General features: G+C 40.2%; 1 protein-coding gene across 1 annotated transcript; it reads left to right on the top strand.

The window, feature by feature from the left end:
- The first annotated feature begins 4959 nt into the window (after positions 1–4959).
- On the top strand, positions 4960–19290 carry cttnbp2nla (CTTNBP2 N-terminal like a). Its single transcript, XM_067586812.1, has 7 exons — positions 4960–5067; positions 8232–8336; positions 14989–15222; positions 16539–16646; positions 16812–17000; positions 17142–17312; positions 17454–19290. Exons 1-7 carry the CDS (start codon positions 5029–5031, stop codon positions 18420–18422), a joined length of 1815 nt encoding a protein of 604 aa, XP_067442913.1. The 5' UTR covers positions 4960–5028; the 3' UTR covers positions 18423–19290.
- The last annotated feature ends 1231 nt before the right edge of the window (positions 19291–20521 follow it).

Genomic DNA, 20521 nt, shown 5'->3' with positions numbered 1-20521 from the left:
ATATTGTAATGACATATTAAATCAAACGCTGTTGCCCCTACAGTGCCTCATAGCTGTCAAACACTGCTGATGTATTTCTACCTGCATATTTTACAAAAAAACCTTCACCTATCACCTTCAGGAAAATGAGCTGAGTTATATTCAACTCAGACAGAGTCATAAAACTCTCCAAGCCCCACGCTGATCAACATGCTCTTGGTGGATGACTCACAAGCCTTGAAAACAAAGACTGTAGTGGACATCCAAATTGATGGGGTTGGTTTGTCTAGTTGGAGGAAAAGATTTTTGTCAAAGAGTTGGTCACCCAGGGTGCTGATAAATCACATTTAACATCCCAAACTGCTATTTGACTGTGTTCTCTTGTAAGCCTATGATTTGTAGCAGGCACCATTTTTGTCAGCTCATACCCAAGTGGGCCAGAGTTTGTCTAAGCTCTGAAATTTCGTGTTGTCTCAATCATAAATTAGAGTAGTTATGTATTTTTCAGTGAATCCTTCCAGAGATCTTTTAGAGACTGAAGTCAACATACACAATAACTGAGATAACAGAGAACTCTTGTTTAGTTTTGCACACTTTTTAGGGTACAATCAATGCTTTCCATCAAAGCTGTGTAAGTAAGCAACTTGCCCATATATACAGTGAATAAATGCATAACAAAGCAGTCGTTACATATTAAATTTGGCAGCAGCATCAGCCAGCTGCTGCCACTTGATTAGAAAACAAATACATTGGTAACAGTGACACAGCCTACTGCTTTAAGACACATCACTACTCTGGAGATATGCAAATGATTAATCAGGACTGATTCAAGGTCAGGCACTCGGACAATTTACATTTAACATGGCCATTGGCAAAATGAATCAATTCTTCAACCTTAATCTCTTTCACAGCTCCACATGCAATCAGGTAAGGTGAGCAAAGGAGACACAAGTATATTACTGACAGACTGACTCACTAGGGAGTATTGAGAGGGTACATCCTCCCACACTCTGGAATGGATCCTCTGTATGGGGAATCAGATGCAAAAAAGTGACAGATATGGAGCAATAGATGAATAACTAAAACCCCCACAGAACTGGGTGCCAGGCAACAGATGCTGATAACTGCCTCAGATTAGGTCCTAGATTGTCATCAGCTCCCGCCAAGACTCTGATGCTATATTTACTCCTCCCTCTCTCCATCTCTCCTCTGATCATGTGTGCCACTATGGTGTGTCATCTCCACATTATGTCTGGCATCTACAATGGAGTGCCAGGTGTGAAATGGAGATGAAATATTCATTTTGAATACCAGAACACTTTCCCCTTAAGCAGGGAATGATATGGCAGAAGTAAGAGAGATTGAAGTTTTGTAGTATGTTCACTCAAACTTGATTGGGGCCCCAGATGTTGGGATTAAATATGGCTTCATCCAGTTTTAAAGGAACTTTTGAAACATTTTTTCTTTTGAAAGAGCAGCTTTCACTGTCACAGCTGCATAGACCCCATCTGAGCATACCATAACCTTTAGGGAAAATATTCTTTATCATTCAAGCAGCTATTCTGAAAGTGTACTTTTTTCAAAATGTTCTTTCAGCGCTGAGCTAAATGTCAATGTTCTGTTTAGACTTAAATACAGGAACTCACAGAAAGCCAGAGTACCTTGGAAAAATGAACAATGGAAAAAAAAACACACACCAGTTAGTGAGTATGTCAATAGAGGTAAGAAAGAAAGTGGTGTTATGTGGACGTTGGAGAGAAAAAATACAAAAGACCAACAACAACAAAAAAAGATGTTCTGACATAAAGATGTTTTGACGTGTAGATCATTCTTTTGAACAGGATTTGTAGGACGTCAGGGTTTAAACATGACATTTAATGATATCACTTATTAATGGAAATTATTTATGAGAAACACACAACCGTAAACGAAATCTAAAATTGAAATCTGAAATGTATGATATACTTGATTATTCAGAGAAAACAGATATTTTTCTGACAATTCCATTTTCCATTAACCACTACAAATTGGTTTTGCAGACCCAAACTGAGGAAATCTTTCTAGACTGTAAAATTTTAAACCCCTGACCTCTGTGCCCACTTTTTTTGGGGGACTAAACCAAGCTAAATGGAAAACTTTAGCATGGTAAACTGTTTGGAAAAGGTAGCTGAGGACACAGGACAAAAACTCGAAGGACACTGATTCTCCACAGCAGCCAGTCAGCAGGCTGAACAGAGCGGCTTAATTGAAGAGCCTGAAATAGAGACTCTCTATTAGGGCTGAAGAGGCTCCCTGCACCAGCAGCCTATCAGGAGCGGCAATTATCTGACTTTGCTCTGTCTATACCCTCAAGATAGCAGAGTGAAAGAAAAGGGACACCAAATCAAATAGCACAGAGATGCTACATAGTCATAGATAGGAGGCTCCGTTGTGCCAATTTAGTGCTGACACCAGGTTTTGTGACTTGAGGCGAAATTGCTGTCTAACACCAAAGTGCACTTGTGTTTGCTCTCTTCCAGCAGCAAGATTGCAGTGTTATCTTTTAAATCACACTTGGAGTTTTTGTCAGATGATCAAATCTGAAGTGACTGATCATGAGTGCATCAGAAGTATGACCTTTATGGCCAACATTACAACCAGTAATAGTAAAAGTGCTGCATTGTCTGTTATGTTCATCCAAAGTTTTTGTTTTTATGAAAAGCCAACATTTTCAGTACTATCCCTGTAAACTGGATGATAAAACTGGTTTAACTTTGACTTGAATTGTGTGAGCATTGCACTCTACTGGCAGCTATTATGTATTACAGGAGGGGCTCCAGCTTGCAGATAAGACAGCCTTACATTTTGTCTCGTCTACAGTATAGCAAATACCTCATCTGATTTTTGTCATCTGGAGCTGTTTGCCTAACAGCTGACGACGACAACAACAAAAACAACAACACAGCTGTATCCTCCCCCCTGTGGAGTTAGACCTCCGGTCTGTGTCGTTTCTGAGTGCCACTAATGAGATACAGGAGTTGTGGGAAGTCTGTCTCTGAAATCACATAAAACGCAGATTATGTTACCGTAATACCTGAAATTGCTTTGTTCCTCTTCTGAGAGCTAAAAGTGCTTTTAGAGTTTTACGCTGTCTGAATGTCACATTAGCTCATCTACAGTCTGTAAACCTTTTGATTTCCCAGGTGAGCTCAGAAATCCACTGACATTTCTCTTGCTTCCTCCAAAAATCACAGAGATGTCTTGCACCTCTGCAGAATAGGTCACACTGGCTTTTACAGTGAGTATGCCACCAGATGGCAGTCAGTAATACTGTAATCCCACAAAATCCAGGAATCAGTGTAAGATATGCTTTTGCTGGAATAATTAATAATGCTGGAATGATTCATATAAGGAGATAAATGGTCAACAGACGGGTTATATGGTGACATTTATAACATTTAATAACATTTAATGCATCTTTTATTGCCAATGTGAGATGAAAATGACCTATGGCACCTTTATAGTTTTAATGTTTTTATCCTATTCATGCTTCAATATTTTACTTTTTTTTTTTTAGGTCTTTGCGTGGCCATGTATTGGCCTGAATCTGTTTTTTATTTTTTTGTGTCAGTATTTGTACAAGTATGTTATGCATATGTTGTTTTATGACAGAATCAAATCAAATCAAATATTTATCCTATCAGTGGTGGAAAGTACAAATTTTACTCAACCTAAGTACAATTTTGAGGTGTGTGTTCTTTACTTGAGTATTTTCAGTTTATACTCCACCACTTTTCAGAGGTTACTGTTAGGTGGAGCGGAGCAGGTGGATCCGAATGCAGGAGACTGTAGGCAGAGCAAGGCTGAAGAATAACTTCTTTATTGAGGCTTGAGTGCAAGCGGAGCAGAATGAACTGAATAGAACTGAACTTCACAATACAGAACAAAGCATTGCAGAACAAAGGAACCAACAAAACTGAACTGAAAAAGAGGACTTACATATAAATTAAACTGATGAGGGGATGAGGTGCAGGTGGAACAGGAGAACAATAAAGGAGGCTGGGAAGTTTAGCACTTTAGCACTTAGTTCCAGTGAGAATCAATATAGAAAGCAACAATACCTCAAGTGGTCCTTAAATATAATCTGCAACTTCTCTTATCTGTTCTTCTTCCCATTCAGTCCAGTCTTAAACAGGCAGAAAAAAGTTGGAGGGACATAGAGCCAGACTGGGATAGAACCACTACATTTATCTAACAGTTGTAGTTACAAATGACTTTTCAGATTAAGATTTTACACCCAAATCTTGATCAAATTATAAAATTTGATGCATTGTTACAGATTCAACTAGGTACTTAAAATATGCTCCATCTTAACCAGTAACAACATTAAAATGCATCAATGTTATCCCAACAACATAATAAATACAACGCTTTTAACTTCATACTTTTAAGCATATTTAACTACCAATACTGATAACTGAAAGTATTTTCACTTAAATCAAGATGTGAGTACTTTTTCCATAAATATCCTGTACATACATCAAATACAAATATTAACAGCATAACTCTTAACCATATAAATAAATCAAAATATCATCTTATCATTATAGAAATGTTATATAGGAATATTATATATAAGACCTGTAGAATACTGAACAAAAGTATATTAAAGTCAATGAAGTCACTATTTAGGACCATAAACATACCATAAGTCTTCGTGGGAATGTTACAGGATTTTACTGTCATATTTAATCATTTCGGCCCACAAAATACCTGTAAAGTCATTCAAATAGCTCTCGGAAAGTTCCTAACGTGACTCTTTAAGAAGAGGCAGGGACTCAAGAAATACTAAACAAAGAAATCCATCCAAATCCAGGAGGTGGGACGTCACTGTCCCTGCCCCCTTTTTCCAGAAGCTCGTCTCTCATTGGTCAGCGCTCAGAGCTCTGCCTCGTCTATTGGCTCACTCGGCTGCCAGTTATAAAGTACTTGACCGTCCAGTGTTCCGCTGCGTCGGGATCAAGAGGACGCAAATCAAGTGAAACAAATCTTCTGACAGGAGAAAAGTTCATGCTGGAGTTTTCCGAGACCTCAGAGGGCCATATGAAGGTAAGAGGACTTGAAGTAAACGTTTTCGTGTCGGCGGTGTGAAGTTAGAGGAGATAATTCACAGTGTTTCATCGTGTCTTAGCTACTTTTTTTGGTGTAAAAGACCAGAAAAAAATATGATGTGAAGTAACGTTAACTTTAGTCAAGGCTGCAGGCCGAACCGTTTGGACTTTTTAACCTTTTAACATCAGATGACACGAAGATATGTTTGCTTTGTTTGTCTTCATCAAGCATCTTTTAAGCGAGGAAGAAGAAAAGCGACAGTGATGTCATCTCCTGTGGTCAGACGCTGATGACTGTTTGGTCTTATTTATATCTTATTTTATTCAGGCTCCAGTTGTTTAGTAGCAGCAGTGTCAACACTCCGGCGTTTTACAATTACTTTATAAGTTTTTATTATGATCTTCTTTAAGACAAGCTTGCAGTAAAGCCATTCAGTAACAAACTGAGGGAGCAAGTAGGTGGCTTACACAAAAAAATAGGTTGGCCACCAAATCCAATTTAGTATCCAGACATGCTGCATCTGGTCAGTCGTCCTGACTAACAGGACAAGGGAAATAGTCAGACCTCACAGACGGTACTTCCCCTCAGTTGACCCTCATCTCATGGCAAGATATGTGGGCCAAAGAGGTTTCAGAGTCCCTTTGTGTCCATGCTCAAGTCTCAGTAAAAGCAGCAAGAAGTTGAGGTGATAAAGTTTCACACACTGAAGAAGTTTCTCTTAAGGCAGTTTGCTAAATTGTACCCACATCTAGAACTAGACTCATAATAATTCTAAGTGTGGTTGTATTACAATCTAAAATACTCCAGAAATTGTTGTTAGTGTCAATTTTGCTGAGATTGAACATGAGCATTTTGACTCAGGAAGTGTCCTCAAACCAAAAAGGGGGAAAAAAAGTGGATTTTTGATAGACTTTGATATAATTTGGGAGAAGGATTTTTATTTTCCCCTCATACTTTTCACAAGCAGCTGCTCACAAACCGAGGGCCTCTCTGCACTGCAGCAAAGCGTATGTTTTTGCAGTAAACGCCACTGTGTGTTTTTAATGAGTTTACAGTGTTGCAGACGAGGCACATGGCTGACTGGGCTTAAAACAAACAGGGATAAAAAGGATTATGGACGCAGGGCTTTCGTCATCGGAAGTGGAGACACCAGAACGTGTGGGAATATTTGTGTTACCCGGGCTACCGCATGGTGTTTGTCTGCCCTCAAGATTACAAACTCTAACTCAGGGGATTAGGTGAAGTAATATCAAAATGAAGATCTAAACGAGCATGATGACACATGTACTGTAGGCTCCTGCAGGGCCAGACATTTCTCATAACACACTCTTCTCACAGTGATTACAGTGGCCTGTGAAATTAGCAAGCGAGCCTGTAAACCAAAACCAAGGGAGGTGTGTATGATGTCGTTTAATTAGCATTTTGCCCCTGTGGTTAAGCCACAGACCATGAGTGCTGGTGAAGGCAGAACTTAAAACACTGTGTGCCTTCTTTGTGAGAGGACGCTGCTGTAGGGATCAGGGCTGTTCCCCGGTTCACACGGGGCCAGAGAGGAAGGAGTCTAAATGATCATGGCTATGTCAGCTTTTCACTTCTGCATGTGGCTCTATGTACGTGTCACAGTATGTTTAAATGCTGAAATTGTGCTCGTTTGCAGCGGCACTTTCCTGTCACAGCACTTTTCACAGTCAGGTTTCTCTGGTGCAGATGTTATGAAAGATGCCGGGGAAATATTGTAGCTCCCAGCACTGATGTGAAAAGCCGGTGGCTGCTGTCTCTCATTATGCAACCAGTGCTCCACGAGAGCAGCCCACCCCCTCCTGATGACTTCATGATGTGGAAAGTTGTGGTGACCACAGAGTGCTCAGAGCAGGGGCTGCCTCTGTTGAATGAATGCTAGTTTCAGGTGCGGATCACAGCTCAGCAAACAGAAGTGAGAATAAATATTTTTGTGATTCGAGCCGGAGTACCGTTTTTGTTATTAAGTAGTCAACCAGCGCAGTGTTCATCTATCCTACACGTCCCACATGATGATTCTCATTTGAAAAAAGGATGCTTAGTGTACTCACATCAACAGCTTTGATCTTATTTCAAAGAGGGGCCCGCATACGTTCAGTTGGTCAGAGCGCGGTTGGATGTTTAAGGTGTGGACACCACAGGGCTTGTCAGCAGAACCAACACAGCTGTGAGATTAGAGTGCAGAGACACTACAAAGAGACCACATCACATCTCCAACACCGAATGACCGTCACAGTAACCATTATGAATGGGACACGCACTGGGAAACCAAAACAAAGTGATTTGATATCATATTCAGTATTGAATTTAAAGGTTAAGTTATGCATTAGCTTTACAGATGATGGAGCAGCTTGGCTACTGGAAGCTGAACTGCCTCTTATTTGATATGCAATCCATCTGTCAGCTTGTATTGTTGCCATGTTTGTGTCACTTCATTGAGACAAAAATATGTTTAGAAAATAAATAGATGTATCCAAAACCTATTAGGAAAATGAAATGAGCAACCTTAATGGAAGACATAGCCCTCAACATTTTAGTTGTACCGTTGCAGTTGTAGATTATTCTGTTGCTAAAGATGCCTGGCAGCTATTTTCTTTTGCTTGATTGTATTTTGATGTGAATGTCCTCACCTTGTGCTTGAGAGTAACAAATGCACTTACTTTAATAATTGTGTAACCTGTTCAGTTTCTTTCCATACAGGAGAAATATTTTACTACATATTTTTGCTCAGTGGTTCTGCACCTCAAAATTACCTCCTTCTAAGATAATAACCACATATCCACATAAAGCTCATAAATCAGTGGGTTAGAGCAGATAGATCAGATGTCTGCCTGGATGTCTGATTTAGGAAAAATGGGGAAAACACAAGGCTTTGTTTTAAGAGGAAATTAAATAACTGAGAAAATAGTTGTGGGAAAACAAACAAAGCAATGGTTGATTGTTTCTAAGTGTGTCCTCTTCTGGAGTGGTATAATTAATCTTGTAGAATAAATTAAATGCAGTTCAAGTAGTTATTTATATGAATAAAAATAACATAAACCTTTCATTTTGTCCACTTGCATCAGTTTTAAATAAAATTAAGTACAACCAGATGTAGAGTCAATTTGTCAACCAAGTCATTTCTCTCATCTTTGTCCTCACAGTCCAAGCTGAACATGGAGAGTATGACCAAGCCAGAGTTGCTGATGCTTTTCAGCATCCTGGAGGGAGAGCTGGAGGCACGGGACCTGGTCATTGATGCCCTAAAGGTATTTAATCATAGTAGCGGGTAACATAATTATGATATCTTCTGTAATTCTGTACCGAATCAATTTTTTTAATATATAAAAACATTCATCCCTCTTTGCATGAACGGTGACTGTTGAAAGTTGGTCGTTTTGTCACAGAGAACAGCGGCTGTGGTCAGGGTGAATTCATGTCAGTTGCAATAAATTCCAGTGGTGATATGTTTTCACAGGGGAAGACAGTTTCAGAATTGTCTACAGAAACTTCTGAAACCACTCCTGTGGCATATCCCGCTGTCCATTTGTAGCGTATGCTCGGTATGTTCCAAATCTTTATATTTTCGCCACAACAAGGCTAGCGTCTTTCTAGTTTGCATGGTGAGCCGCTTATGTCGGTCATATGTGAAAAGCAAGAATATGACAGTTGAAACAGATCATGCTTCTGTAGTGGTTTGCGAGGTTTCTGTGGCTATTCTGATATTTTTACTCTGCTGAAACTGATCACTGAACATCAGACTACCAACTTTTAATAGACACTTTTCAAGCCTACAGGTGGTGGGCCTACACAAACCTTAAATGCCTGTTGAACAATTAAGAGTTAACCTAAGTAACCTGGTTAATTGCACCCATTTCCTCCAAAAACTAAGTTCTTTGCATGTATGGAAATGTGTAACGCCATCCATCTGTGCCTGTAAAGCTAATATTCCTCTCGATCTATCCAAAATGCTCTTAGCAAACTTGTGTCAGTGCTTCTGGAGAAAAGTGAATGATATGGGTCTCATAACAACATAAGTCATCCCTCTTCAAAGCTTAGTGATAGACGCACCCCGGTGAACTTGAACATAAACTCATTTAGAAATAACTGCAATGTAGAGTACACACTGTCAGTTTGACACGGAGCAGCTAGTTCCAACTTCAGGATGACTTACTTTGGTGGGGTTAATGCTGCATTTCAATTAAAGGATTGTCAGGCTATTTTCCCACACTGTGTCTTGTGCTGTGCTGTGTGCTGCAGGGCCACATACTCACGCTTTAAGTGACTCTGCATGGTCTTTAGGATGTTTTGTCATTTATAAAGAATTACTTTCAATACCGCTGTCACCATGACGCTGTCGTGAAAACCACAAACTAAAAGGCGAGCAGTGAATAAGCAACTTATTGATGCAGCCTTTCTGCAAAAAAGGTGCCTGCACCTTTTCTAAAAAAAATGCATACACTGCAGACTTCATTCTCACTACTAAGATTTGAACTTGGTAGATTTGTAGAGCCGTTATGCTCTCGGTGTTTCCTGGTGTAAAATGCACAGTGCAGCCTACTTCTGAATGTTCATGTGTTGTGTCTAGACCACATTCCTACATCTCTCCTGGGATCTGGCCATCTAAGGCAAGAAGAGTTACAGCACGCTGGGTGCCTGATGACTCAATGTGAGCGAGAGTAGGAGTGAACAAATAAACACTGGCCTTAACTGGAGCTTGAGGGGAATATGGCTGTGCTTCTTTCATGGCTCCACCGGCAAATACTGTTAACCCATTCAGGACTGGGATTGGATCAATGCAGCAGTGTTAACTCTTATGGCACTTTAATTAAGGGTATAGTCACTAACCTGCAGTAAAATAAATAAAAACTCTCATGGTGAAAACTGACGTTAGCTGCTCAATCTTTAAATCCAGCCGTGCACAGTCAGAAGTTTTTTTTTTTTTTTTTTCACTCTTCTGTGCAGGATTTATGATTTTCAGAGCGAGTTAGCCAAGGTGAAAACACAACTTCACGCCTTTCTGCTGTTAAGGAATCTGAGGTCTCGTCCTCACATGAAAATAGATGGTTATCAGAAAAAAACACAATCCTTTTGTTTTTCTAACAACAAACCTGCACTAGGACGTACAGTCTACAGACGTGCAGTCATTAGAGAAGTACACCCAGATGTGTTACTCATGTCGGTAATGACTGACGTGTCATTGCCACACCAAGTGTCATGTGAGAAATGTTAAGCTTAACAGCGAATCATCACCATGGTAATAACACCGTACAGTGTCGAGTTCTTTAAATAAACTGTTTCTCACATGATAAACCGTTCAGTTTGCTTTTGTTCGTCTAGTTAAAGCATTAATAATAATAAAAATAATCTTTAGTCTCCATTCTTTGCATTTTTAAAAATCTCCCATTCTCATCAGTGATTTTCTACAGGATATAGTGTAAGCACAGGATGCGAGGTTAATGATGTGGTTTTTCTGTGGTCCTGTATATTTAATTACGCAGAACTATCATTGGCATTCTAACTATCTACTGCATTTTTCCCCCCCCTTATGACTCACTTGTGCAGCTGCTCACTTCTCCCTCCACGCTGTGGCTTTCAAAAGGAAGTTAGTCTCTGGCAACACTCGTATTTGGCACACAAAGCCCTGCAGTGATCCAGTAGTCCCTTTTGCTTTGGGAAGGAGTATGTGTCTTAACTTTAAGTTCAAAGGGGACTCAAACATGGAAATGAGCCTTTAATTAACTGTTGGGTTAACACGGTGTCGTTGACTAGAGCTTCCAAATCGAGCTACTTCAAACAGGTTTACCTTGTGTGTTCTTTGGTGACGGGACAGCATTGAAATAGGAGAAAATAGATGCATCTACTGATTGGACTCAGTGTCAGTCACTGTAGCATTCTTTGCATTTCATCCACAGTCATGTGATTACGATGATTAGTTCTCTCCAAATATCCACTGCTTATGCAGATCATATTAATTACATGCATGAGCGTTTCAGTGTACTTAGTGATCTGCCGAAGCAGCACTGAAATATGTCGGATTCTAGGGTAAAAAGTTCATATATCACCTTCCCAGAGAACTATACAGATCTTGTCGCCAACATTGGACGTCTGAAAGAGTCCAGGCATGTGTCAGCAAAAGATAAGCTGGATTTGAACCAGTGTAGCCGTGGCACAAAGGCGGCTTCCTGAGCAAAAGCACCTGGGTTGCCAAGAACTGCAGCCAACAGACAAAAGCATGAATAATGGGGGTAGAGTGTGATGCATAACAGTCATGTACTGGATGTTTATGGGTATTGTATATAGTACAGTATGCTGTAATGAATAAGCTCTGGTAGATTTGGGTGTTAAGTATTAAGTAATGTTAGAAATGTTCCCTGTAATCCCTCTTTTCACTTCCTCTAGCCTCTTTTGCAGCAGCGGAGGATTGATGCAGAAGCAAACAGCCTCCCTTTTGTGTTAGGGAAGTGCACGTCTGTCTGTGCATTGAAGGGGCTGGAAAGGGAGCTGAGAAAGAGAGACAGAGTCTGTGTTTACGAGTGAACTTTTGCGTAACAGAGGTCTTTTGAGTTCGAAAAAAAAACCAGGGAATTTTAAAGCCAATTATCTAGTTATGGAAATGTGTGCAGACTGAATAAATAGATGAAATAAGAAATAAAACAATGAACAGTCCTGGGAATGGGAAACTTCTTAAAGTCACAAAAAAATACATTGAGTAAGGTTTTTTTTTTTTCTTTTTATGTTTCAAAATGCTTTTCTCCTGTATGTGAAACGGCTTACAAATGAATTCACTCCGTTACAGTGTTTTCTTTCTGCCGCTATTGCATGCAACTTCAACGTGAGTCAGAGTGTATATCCTTGAGTAACGTACGTGTCAAGAATGGAAATCCTGATCTAAGCTTATTTAATCTTTGACTGTAAAGTGACACATCAGAGCAGACAGTCTCTGACGGGAACAGGAATAGGCTGCAGGCCAAGTCTGTAGATAGATTTCTCTTTAAAGACTTCATCAACCATGACAAATTTATGGACAGTGTAAAATCTTACTTGCTTAAGATACGCTATTTTTTTCATTCAGTATTTGTATAAATCGCAGGTATGCATTGCAAAATAGAAAGAACATAACATTTCTTTGATAAAATGTCTAAGTGGATCATTAGAACTTTTCATTCCTCATACCATCCTCCTGAAGGTCAGATGTGGAAAACTGTATTAAAACATAGTGAGGACATGACTACATGCCACATTCACTTGATATCCTACATCGCACACAAGACGGTTGTTGAGGTGCTGAGTGGTCATTGGGCTTTAGATAGCGCCCACATTTGAGAGGCATTTTTGAATTCTCTCGGGCACCGTGTGCTTTCCTGTTTCACCCCTGCATGCTGTTTGATCCGCCTTCACACCATCCTCAGAGGACTGGATCAAATAACAGCAGCGAAGCTTCACAGCCTTGCCCTCCTCTCTTTGTGCCAGATGATCTAATACCGTAGAAGATGACAATCACTAAACCTTTAATCTGTTGGGGAAGATTGTTTGAGCTCTTGTTGTCTGTCTGTATCATTCTCACTTGTATGTGTATGCAAGTATTTTCAAGAATTTTTAAGAAAAGACCGGGTTAGAGCGGTTATAAATCAATATGTTTACATTTAAGTTGGATCACATGAAAGGAGTCGCTTGGAGAGATGAACCTGCAGAGCATTGCCATCAGACTCGGTAGTTCCCTTGAGCATTGTTTTAGTTTTCTGGTCCACAGCTTTACTGTTTTGGTTCACTCTCACCGCTCTCATCTCTGTCGTTTTCAGCTAGAGAACATAGTAGAGCTTTAAGCAGCTCGATTTTTTCCCACAGGAGTTTGTGTAGACCAAAACAGAGACTTACATTAATTTTCTGTAAGCTGCTGTTTTCCAACAACATCAACTTGAAGGGCGATAATATGTCAGTGTTGTGTTTAGTTTGTTTCTGCAGCCCCTAAGAGGCCAAAAATATCAGTTTTTGCAGGTTAAACTCAGTTACATAAAGTGTTTGTTTACAATAATAAGGCTTGTTCAGTTCTAAAGATGATCAATATCATTATGGATCTGGGTGTTTTTAACAGTTAAATGTCATGTCTCAATTACTGCTGTGAATATCAGACTTTTAATTTAATTATATGCATTGTCGTCAAATTATTTGTAAATTATCTCTCATATCTCCTTATAATGTTATTCCAGGTTGTGATTTTCATGGTTCCACTCTAATATCATGCTGTTTCGGGAGTCATACCTGTGCATAACTGTGTGCTCAACACCAACCCACACAGTCAGTAGTTAAAGGCTCAATAAGAACAGCAAAATGGCCGCGTATTGCACTACAGGCCCATCCACACTCTTGACTACACTTTAAACCTCTCAAGTAATCTTGGTATCAGTCATCAGGAGCCCTGTCTTCACCCTGCCAGAGAGGATACTGTTCTCTCTAATCTCTTGATCCTCTTTTGTTGAAACCTTGCTAAGACACATTGCCAGCTCGGCTGCAGCCCTCCTCTCTCTCTCTCTCTCTCTCATACACACTGAAGCCCCTTTTCACGGCAGGCCCAAAGGCATCTGTTGAACCTGAAATGTCTTGCTGCTATTATCCCTCCTTTGTCACGAGTTAAACAGAGAACAGGTCTGCCTTGGCCAAGGCCCAGTCCAAAGCAGCTGTCCTGCTAAAGATAGACAGACACACACCATCTGTTGCTCCTCCTTCCTGCTAGCACATTTTCTCTTGTATTTTGTATGCATTTCCTCTCTATCTCTTCCCCTTCCTTTATCTACTGCATATTTGCCGCTCTAGTATTACAGATATTGATCATAGTATGCACACAGTCTTCGATTTCCTGTTTAAATGGGAGAGAAATGACAGTAGCATGTGTTAACTAAAGTCATAACTGCCTGTTCTGTGAATGCGGCTTGTACTGCTTTCTAAAATGTATCTCAGATAGGATTAGATTTGACCAATCCATTTTATGGAAACAGAATGCCATTATTTTTTTAAACTATTTTATTTGTTTTTTTAATCTAGTTTTTATTTCACTCTATTATTGTTATTATTATCATAGCTTTTTTATTTCTCGTGTGTATTAGTCTCAAATTGTTTTACTGTCTATTGTCTACATTTGTTCTGTCCTATTATTGGCTTGTCAGTCATCTGTGAAGCACTTTGAATTGTACTTACCTGTATAAAAGCTGCTTTTGATTGTATACTATACACCGGTGTTATCCCTAGTTTGCAATTCAAGGGAGAAGGTAGACCAAGTTGAGAACAAGAGTCTACAGTTGTGCTAGCATCTCTGTGAGACTGTATGAAGGCATAGGGGTGCTTTTAAGCTAAATGCTAACACCAGCAACATGCTAACAGTGACAATTGTTTTTGTTTTATTTACCAAAGTATTGGACAAATTAAAACCTTGACCTGATGATGAGGCTATATGAAAAGTCAGGGGATCAGTTAAATATCCCCTCCAGACACATTTTAGGACATATAAAATCCTCTGCTTGGAGTAATACATTATTTCTATTATGTTTTTTTGCACAAAAAGCTCAAATACCTTGTTAAAAAACCTCAAAATCCAGAATCTATGAATATGCAAATGTATTTCATCTCAAAAGTTTCACTGTTGAACACAAGATCTCTCTTGTCCATTCTCAGTGCATGTGCACTGGAGGCTTTCAGTTTCCACATCACACTCAATTGTTTAGGTTGTATACTGGCCCTCGATTGGCTCAAAACTAGTTGTGATGTCACAATGTTTGAGACTGAAACAAGGCTGATGAGCCAGAAAAGTGATCCAAGAGAAGATTCACATACAGTACCACAGCCATGTTGCAACATTTCTGTAAAACAACCGATCTCTGTTCCTCTCAGGGAGCCATCTGACTCGTCTCTCTCTCATCTCCTCAGGCTCAGCGAAAAGAGATGTTCATCCAGGAGCGATATGGAAGGTACAACCTAAGCGACCCCTTCCTGGCCTTGCAGAGAGACAGTGAGGTGATGGGGGGCCAGAACAAGGACCCTGGCTGTTCCTCCTCCACTTCTAATCCCCTGGTGGTTCTCAAACTGGTGGTGAGCCACTGCAGGAGGATGCAGGAGAAGATGTTGGCCCAGCTGGCTGCAGCTGAAAGCAGGCACAGAAGGGTGGGTCTGGATGTGTGGTCCTTAATCAAGGGAGGCAGAAATGGGCTTGTTTATTATGCAGATTTAAAAACATCATTTCTGGGAAACATAAAAAAATAACAATTAGCATCAGTGGTGGAGAATATTTAAAAGACCACGGGGGGGGGGGGTCAGGAAAGTGCAATGCTGTTAGCACAGTGTGAGTAAAGATTTTTTTTTCTAATTTATGAAAATAAAAAATCCAACACTGCTGGCAACAAAACATTGGTACATAAAATTAATAGGATTAAGTTGTCCTTTTCCTTAAAAACATTTTGTCCCCAAAATGTTTTTCAGCAACAGCAGACAAACAGCATTGTTTTCATCATGGATTAGGCACACACACATCCAAAAATGTTTCAGAGCTGCTGGGTAACAAACACACTTTGATTTCTCACTCACATTTTCAGTTGTTCTTGTGTTTCATGTGAACATGAGTTGAGTGTGTGAACACGTGTATTTATAGATAATGATGAAACAAAAACACGTCAATGTCTCCTTATTCATTATGAATTCAATATATGCAGAAGGAAAACATGCCCAATCTGTGTGATCACAATCACTGTAAATTCATGTAATATTACAGTAGTTTTACATGAAATACATTAGAATAGAATATATATAAATATATCTTAAAACTTTGCTGTGATGCTGGACACAGTGGCTTTCCAGAAGTCCCACTTAAATATCAAATATTACAAATATCTGAAAGGCCCTTAAATACCCTTTTTAAGGGCGTTAAAGGTGCAATATCTAAGAATTATGCAAGAAATTTAGTTTAAAACATTCAAACGTTAACTAAAATTATCAACAGAATATGAAGAAACAGTAAAATGAGACCTTCTCCGACTTTCTCGGTTGTCTATAACAGTCTGTGGACTGATTTCTATGTAAAGGACGCAGGATGGTTTTGCTGGGAAAATCCAAAGGATGTGACATTTATGTACGCTCCTGAGTGCCTTCCCTCTCTCCCGTCCCCTTACTGTGCCAACAGGATGCAATAATAGCTAACGTTAGCTTAGAATAGGAGTCTGCTAATTGGACAGGTAAGCTAACATTACTGCAAAGCATGTGAAACATATTGTGATATTGTGGTTTTAGCTGGCTAATGTTAGCGCCGCTGCTCGCTCATGCTGGAGGAGTGTGAACACACGGACAAGCAGCAGGATGCTGACAGCAGCTCATTTAACAACCATTAGTGTCATTAATGAAAAATATATTGCACTTTTAATACTTAACAGACCAAACTTATGTGATTTCATTTCTGACTCTCTGTCTCCCCACTGTGTTTGTTTTAGGTCATTGCAGATCTGGAGGAGGAAAAGAGGAGGCATGCTGAGGACACAGCCGAGGGAGATGATGTCACTTACATCCTGGAGAAGGAGAGGGAGCGCTTACAACAACAGGTGCCCTCTAATTAATAATGACGTGGATCACACTGCAAATATTTGTCCGTAATGTGCAATATAAATCAAATAGGGGCTAGTGTTTTCTTGGCAGAGTTTTGGCAGAACTGGTGTCGAAAGATTTGAAGTGCACTCACAAATTTGACACGTCATGTCTCTTTGTAGCTGGAATTCGAGCGGAGCCAGGTCCGGCGATTAGAAAAAGAGCAGCGGCGGATTACTGACCAGCTAGAAGAAGAACGGGCTCAGCATAAACAACTCTCTTGCGCTTTGGCCAAAGAGTGCAAATGGGCAAGTGCCAGGGCTCTTGAGGAGGGTCACCGGCTGACTGAGCTGAGCCGTAAACTTGACAAGGTATTAATATTTTGAATCCAAGTTTGGCAATTTATTTATTTTTTCCCCTTTTTCAAATGTTTTTCCTCTTCAACCTTGTACAGGGTGTTACAGGCTTGGTCAGATTTTTCACTCTTGGCTGACAGACTTTTTCTCATTCAGGAAAAGGAAGCTTGTCAGGCCCTGAGGAAGGAGCTGGAGGACGAGGGGAGGAGAGCCCTGAGAATGGAGGCGAGAGTAGAAGAGCAGCTGGCTGAGTTTGACACGGAACGAGAGCAGCTCCGCTCACGGCTGAAGAAGGAGGAAGCTCACTGTTGTCAGCTACAACAACAGGTGTGAACACTTTGACGCATTCATCGCTTAAGTGGCAGCAGAAGTTATTTCATCTAATAGTAATGCGAGAAAAGAAAGTGAGCTTGCATTTTACAGCCAAATTTCTACTTAAAATGTATATTTCTCCCATTTTGTGATCAGGTAGAAGAGCTGAGGAGGAAGCTGGAGGAGGTGAATATGACGAGAGAAGTCAAAGGGGCGGTTACAGCGTCAGTGGAGGCAGGAGGAAAGGAGTGGGCCACAAAAGTCGTTACAGGAAAGACGACAGTAGACACTATAAAGGTCGAGGACATTGAGGAAGACAAAAACCAGCAACCTGTGCAGCCAAAAGTCAACGGTTACCATTGTTCAGTGGAGACCAATGGGCATAACGGTCCAAATAGCGCCCTCTCAGAGAAGAGCTTACAAAATGGGAATGACAATTCTCCAGTTCAGACCAAGACTTTGTTCTCCTCCTGCAGTACAGTCGCCTCCACTCTCCCCCCTTCCTCCCCCTCTGCATCGCCTGTCCTTGCCAAACGCCCACCAGGCAGCCCGAGTCCTAGTGGCTACCAGTCTCCCTACCAGGCTGGGATCAACCAGCGCTTCCACGCCGCTCGTCACAAGTTCCAGGGTACCATTGACCCCGAACCTCAGCCCCAGTCCACACAGCCAGCTCTTCCCCTCTCGCCAAAGGATCCCTCCCCCGTGCCCAGCAGTCCCTCCCCAGAAGCCAGCCCAGTTAAGCAGATGGCCCGGAGCACCGTCACTCAAGTCCTGTCTCGCTTCACAACCGTCCAGCAGAGCATCACACCAAAACTTACAGCACCGAACAATTCACCCTTCGGTACAGACTACCGCAGCCTGGCAGCTCCCTTGTCTCCAGTCATCGGGAGGGCCGCAGGAGCACTTTCACAGGGGATCAGATCACCCACAATCCCCAGGGCAGAGAGGGGCAACCCTCCACCCATCCCCCCTAAGAAGCCCGGTCTGGCCCAGGCCCCTCCCTCTCCGGCCGCGGTGCCCAGGTCTGCTAGCCATTTCTCTGACAGCCCCCTCTCAGGCAGCTGTGGCCTCACCTCCAGCCAGGAGGGAGTCAAAGAACTGGACATGGTGGTTTCTTCTAATTAACTGATCATTTGATCCATCAATAAATTAGTCAGTTGCTGCTCTGCTCGGGAGATGATGGTTTAATCCACATCACATAATTATGGTTGAGGTATTGTCCTGTACATGACAGGATTTATATCCTGTGCTTATTTGAACTTCAAACACTGTTATGCTATTTGTATTTATTATATTCTTTTTTTAAAATATGCGCTGAGGCACTATTTTAGGTAGTCTTTAAGGGGCTGGTACTAATGAGCAATTATAGCTGATATTTTTTGTTTCAAATTGTGCCAATACTGTTTGTTCGGCGCAGCATTTTATCTTTTTTTTTTTTTATGGTGTCATATTTACAAAGAATGCAAACCGACTTACTAACTGAAGAGGTGTTATTTCTCCCGATACTTTGTCTCAAGTATGTTGCTTGTTATTATAAACAAATTATAATCAGACCAAACGTAACAAGTAGTCCTTGGACCAATGTATGCTGCATAGTCTCATTTCAGTGCGCACTCACATAAAAATGTTTTATAAATGTTTCTCAGTTATTAATGTATAATAGTTTTATACAGCTAACTCAATGTTTGTACTGTGTTCATGTATTACTTTAATGTTGCATAATTATGATACAGATCATATAGGTGCTGATTATACGCAGTCACCATTGTACAATATATTAACATATAACAATATGTTGGTTTAGATGAGTGATTCTAATTAATTTCATGACTTTGCCATTTATAAGAAATCATTATAAAACTTTTATAGTCAATAATGATTGTGATTAATATTATAACAATTGCCATGTTTGTTATCTCTTCTTTTATCACACCTTTTACAGTACTGTATATGCTGGAAAGCGACAAATTGAATAAATTAGTCTGAAAGATTGGTATGTATTCATCATTTGTTTGTTTATACTGTTGCCCCCATGCAGTGGTGTAACTATTCATGCCAACAATAGTATAGAGCTAATTAGGGAAGGCTGCTTACAGTTTGTGGTATGTAACAAATTTTAGGAATAGTAAGTAAATAGAATAAGTAAATAACTTAATCTGTATTGTGCATCATATCTATATCCAGACAGTTCCACTGAGATTGTAAGCATTAGGAAATGTTACTGATGACTAAGAGTAGCATACAATATGCCAAGCCACCTAAAATCTGATGTCATGTTGAACTTGTATATATCTGATAGATACTGCATTTAAAAAAAACAGTAACTTGATGACTTAAAAGGTTTTTTGGCTGAGAAACGATAGTGTAACTAGTAAATGAATCCCATAAAAATATCAATGTGTTTGAATAGAAAAGTTACAAGTCAGCTTTTATTTCAACAGATCACCTTCAGATGTTGATTTACATATTGCTGACACATATTTTCTATATTTTTCCACACTCAAAATTCCACTGGTGTAGTGTCCTGCAGTAGATTTTAGCACTGTACACCCAAAGAGTGTCCTCTAGAGGTCACTATTTGATTAACAGCAAAGTAGCTTTCAGCAGGCCATCAAAAGCAAAAATCCTTGAATTGTGACTCCTCAGATATTTGACATCTACTTTTGTTTCTTTCATACACAATAAACTGGATCTGGATTATTTTTATTTATAATATTTAGTTGATTGTATCAATGACTACTTGATCAGTTGGCACCATAAAAGGAAGCTGTAAAAATGCTACGTTAAGTAAGCAAAAATGTAGTGCTGTGGATATGTAAAACATAAGAGACAGAACTATATCTGTGACTTTATTCGACCATCCTGTGGAAGCATTGATTCTGTGGCCCTCGTATGCACTGTTTATTTCATATGCATGACTGTTAAATATTTCTGTACTTGTGTGGATGGTGTCTGACTATTTGGATGCTGAGAAGAGGAGTGTCACCTCGCCATTCTTGTTTAGTTAAGAAGAAAAGTTTTGAAACTCTTAAGTGGTCTGAACTGTTATTTTGCGCCCTGTGTTGCTTCAGCTGTAAACAGCGTTCTTGCGGTATTCTGTGTAAGTGGCATCACTCCAGATTAAGAGATAGAAACTGGTGAGCTGATGGGTTTGCAGTTGCGAAAGTGCACGGAAAATAGAGAAAGATGCAATAACTTCTCTGGGGTCTGTACTGTCACATTAT

Source organism: Thunnus thynnus, chromosome 4, assembly GCF_963924715.1.
Source record: "Thunnus thynnus chromosome 4, fThuThy2.1, whole genome shotgun sequence".
Classification (NCBI taxonomy): Eukaryota; Metazoa; Chordata; class Actinopteri; order Scombriformes; family Scombridae; genus Thunnus; species Thunnus thynnus.
The sequence above is the reverse complement of the archived record's forward strand: the minus strand, read 5'-3'. Positions and strand labels throughout refer to the sequence as shown.

Bases quoted from the DNA above. Each gene is read 5' to 3' on its own strand.
- cttnbp2nla (XM_067586812.1), top strand. From the start codon at position 5,029: ATGCTGGAGTTTTCCGAGACCTCAGAGGGCCATATGAAG. The intron at 8,337-14,988 runs GTATTTAATCAT...TCATCTCCTCAG, and splicing joins TGGTCATTGATGCCCTAAAG to GCTCAGCGAAAAGAGATGTT. The intron at 16,647-16,811 runs GTGCCCTCTAAT...GTCTCTTTGTAG, and splicing joins GGGAGCGCTTACAACAACAG to CTGGAATTCGAGCGGAGCCA.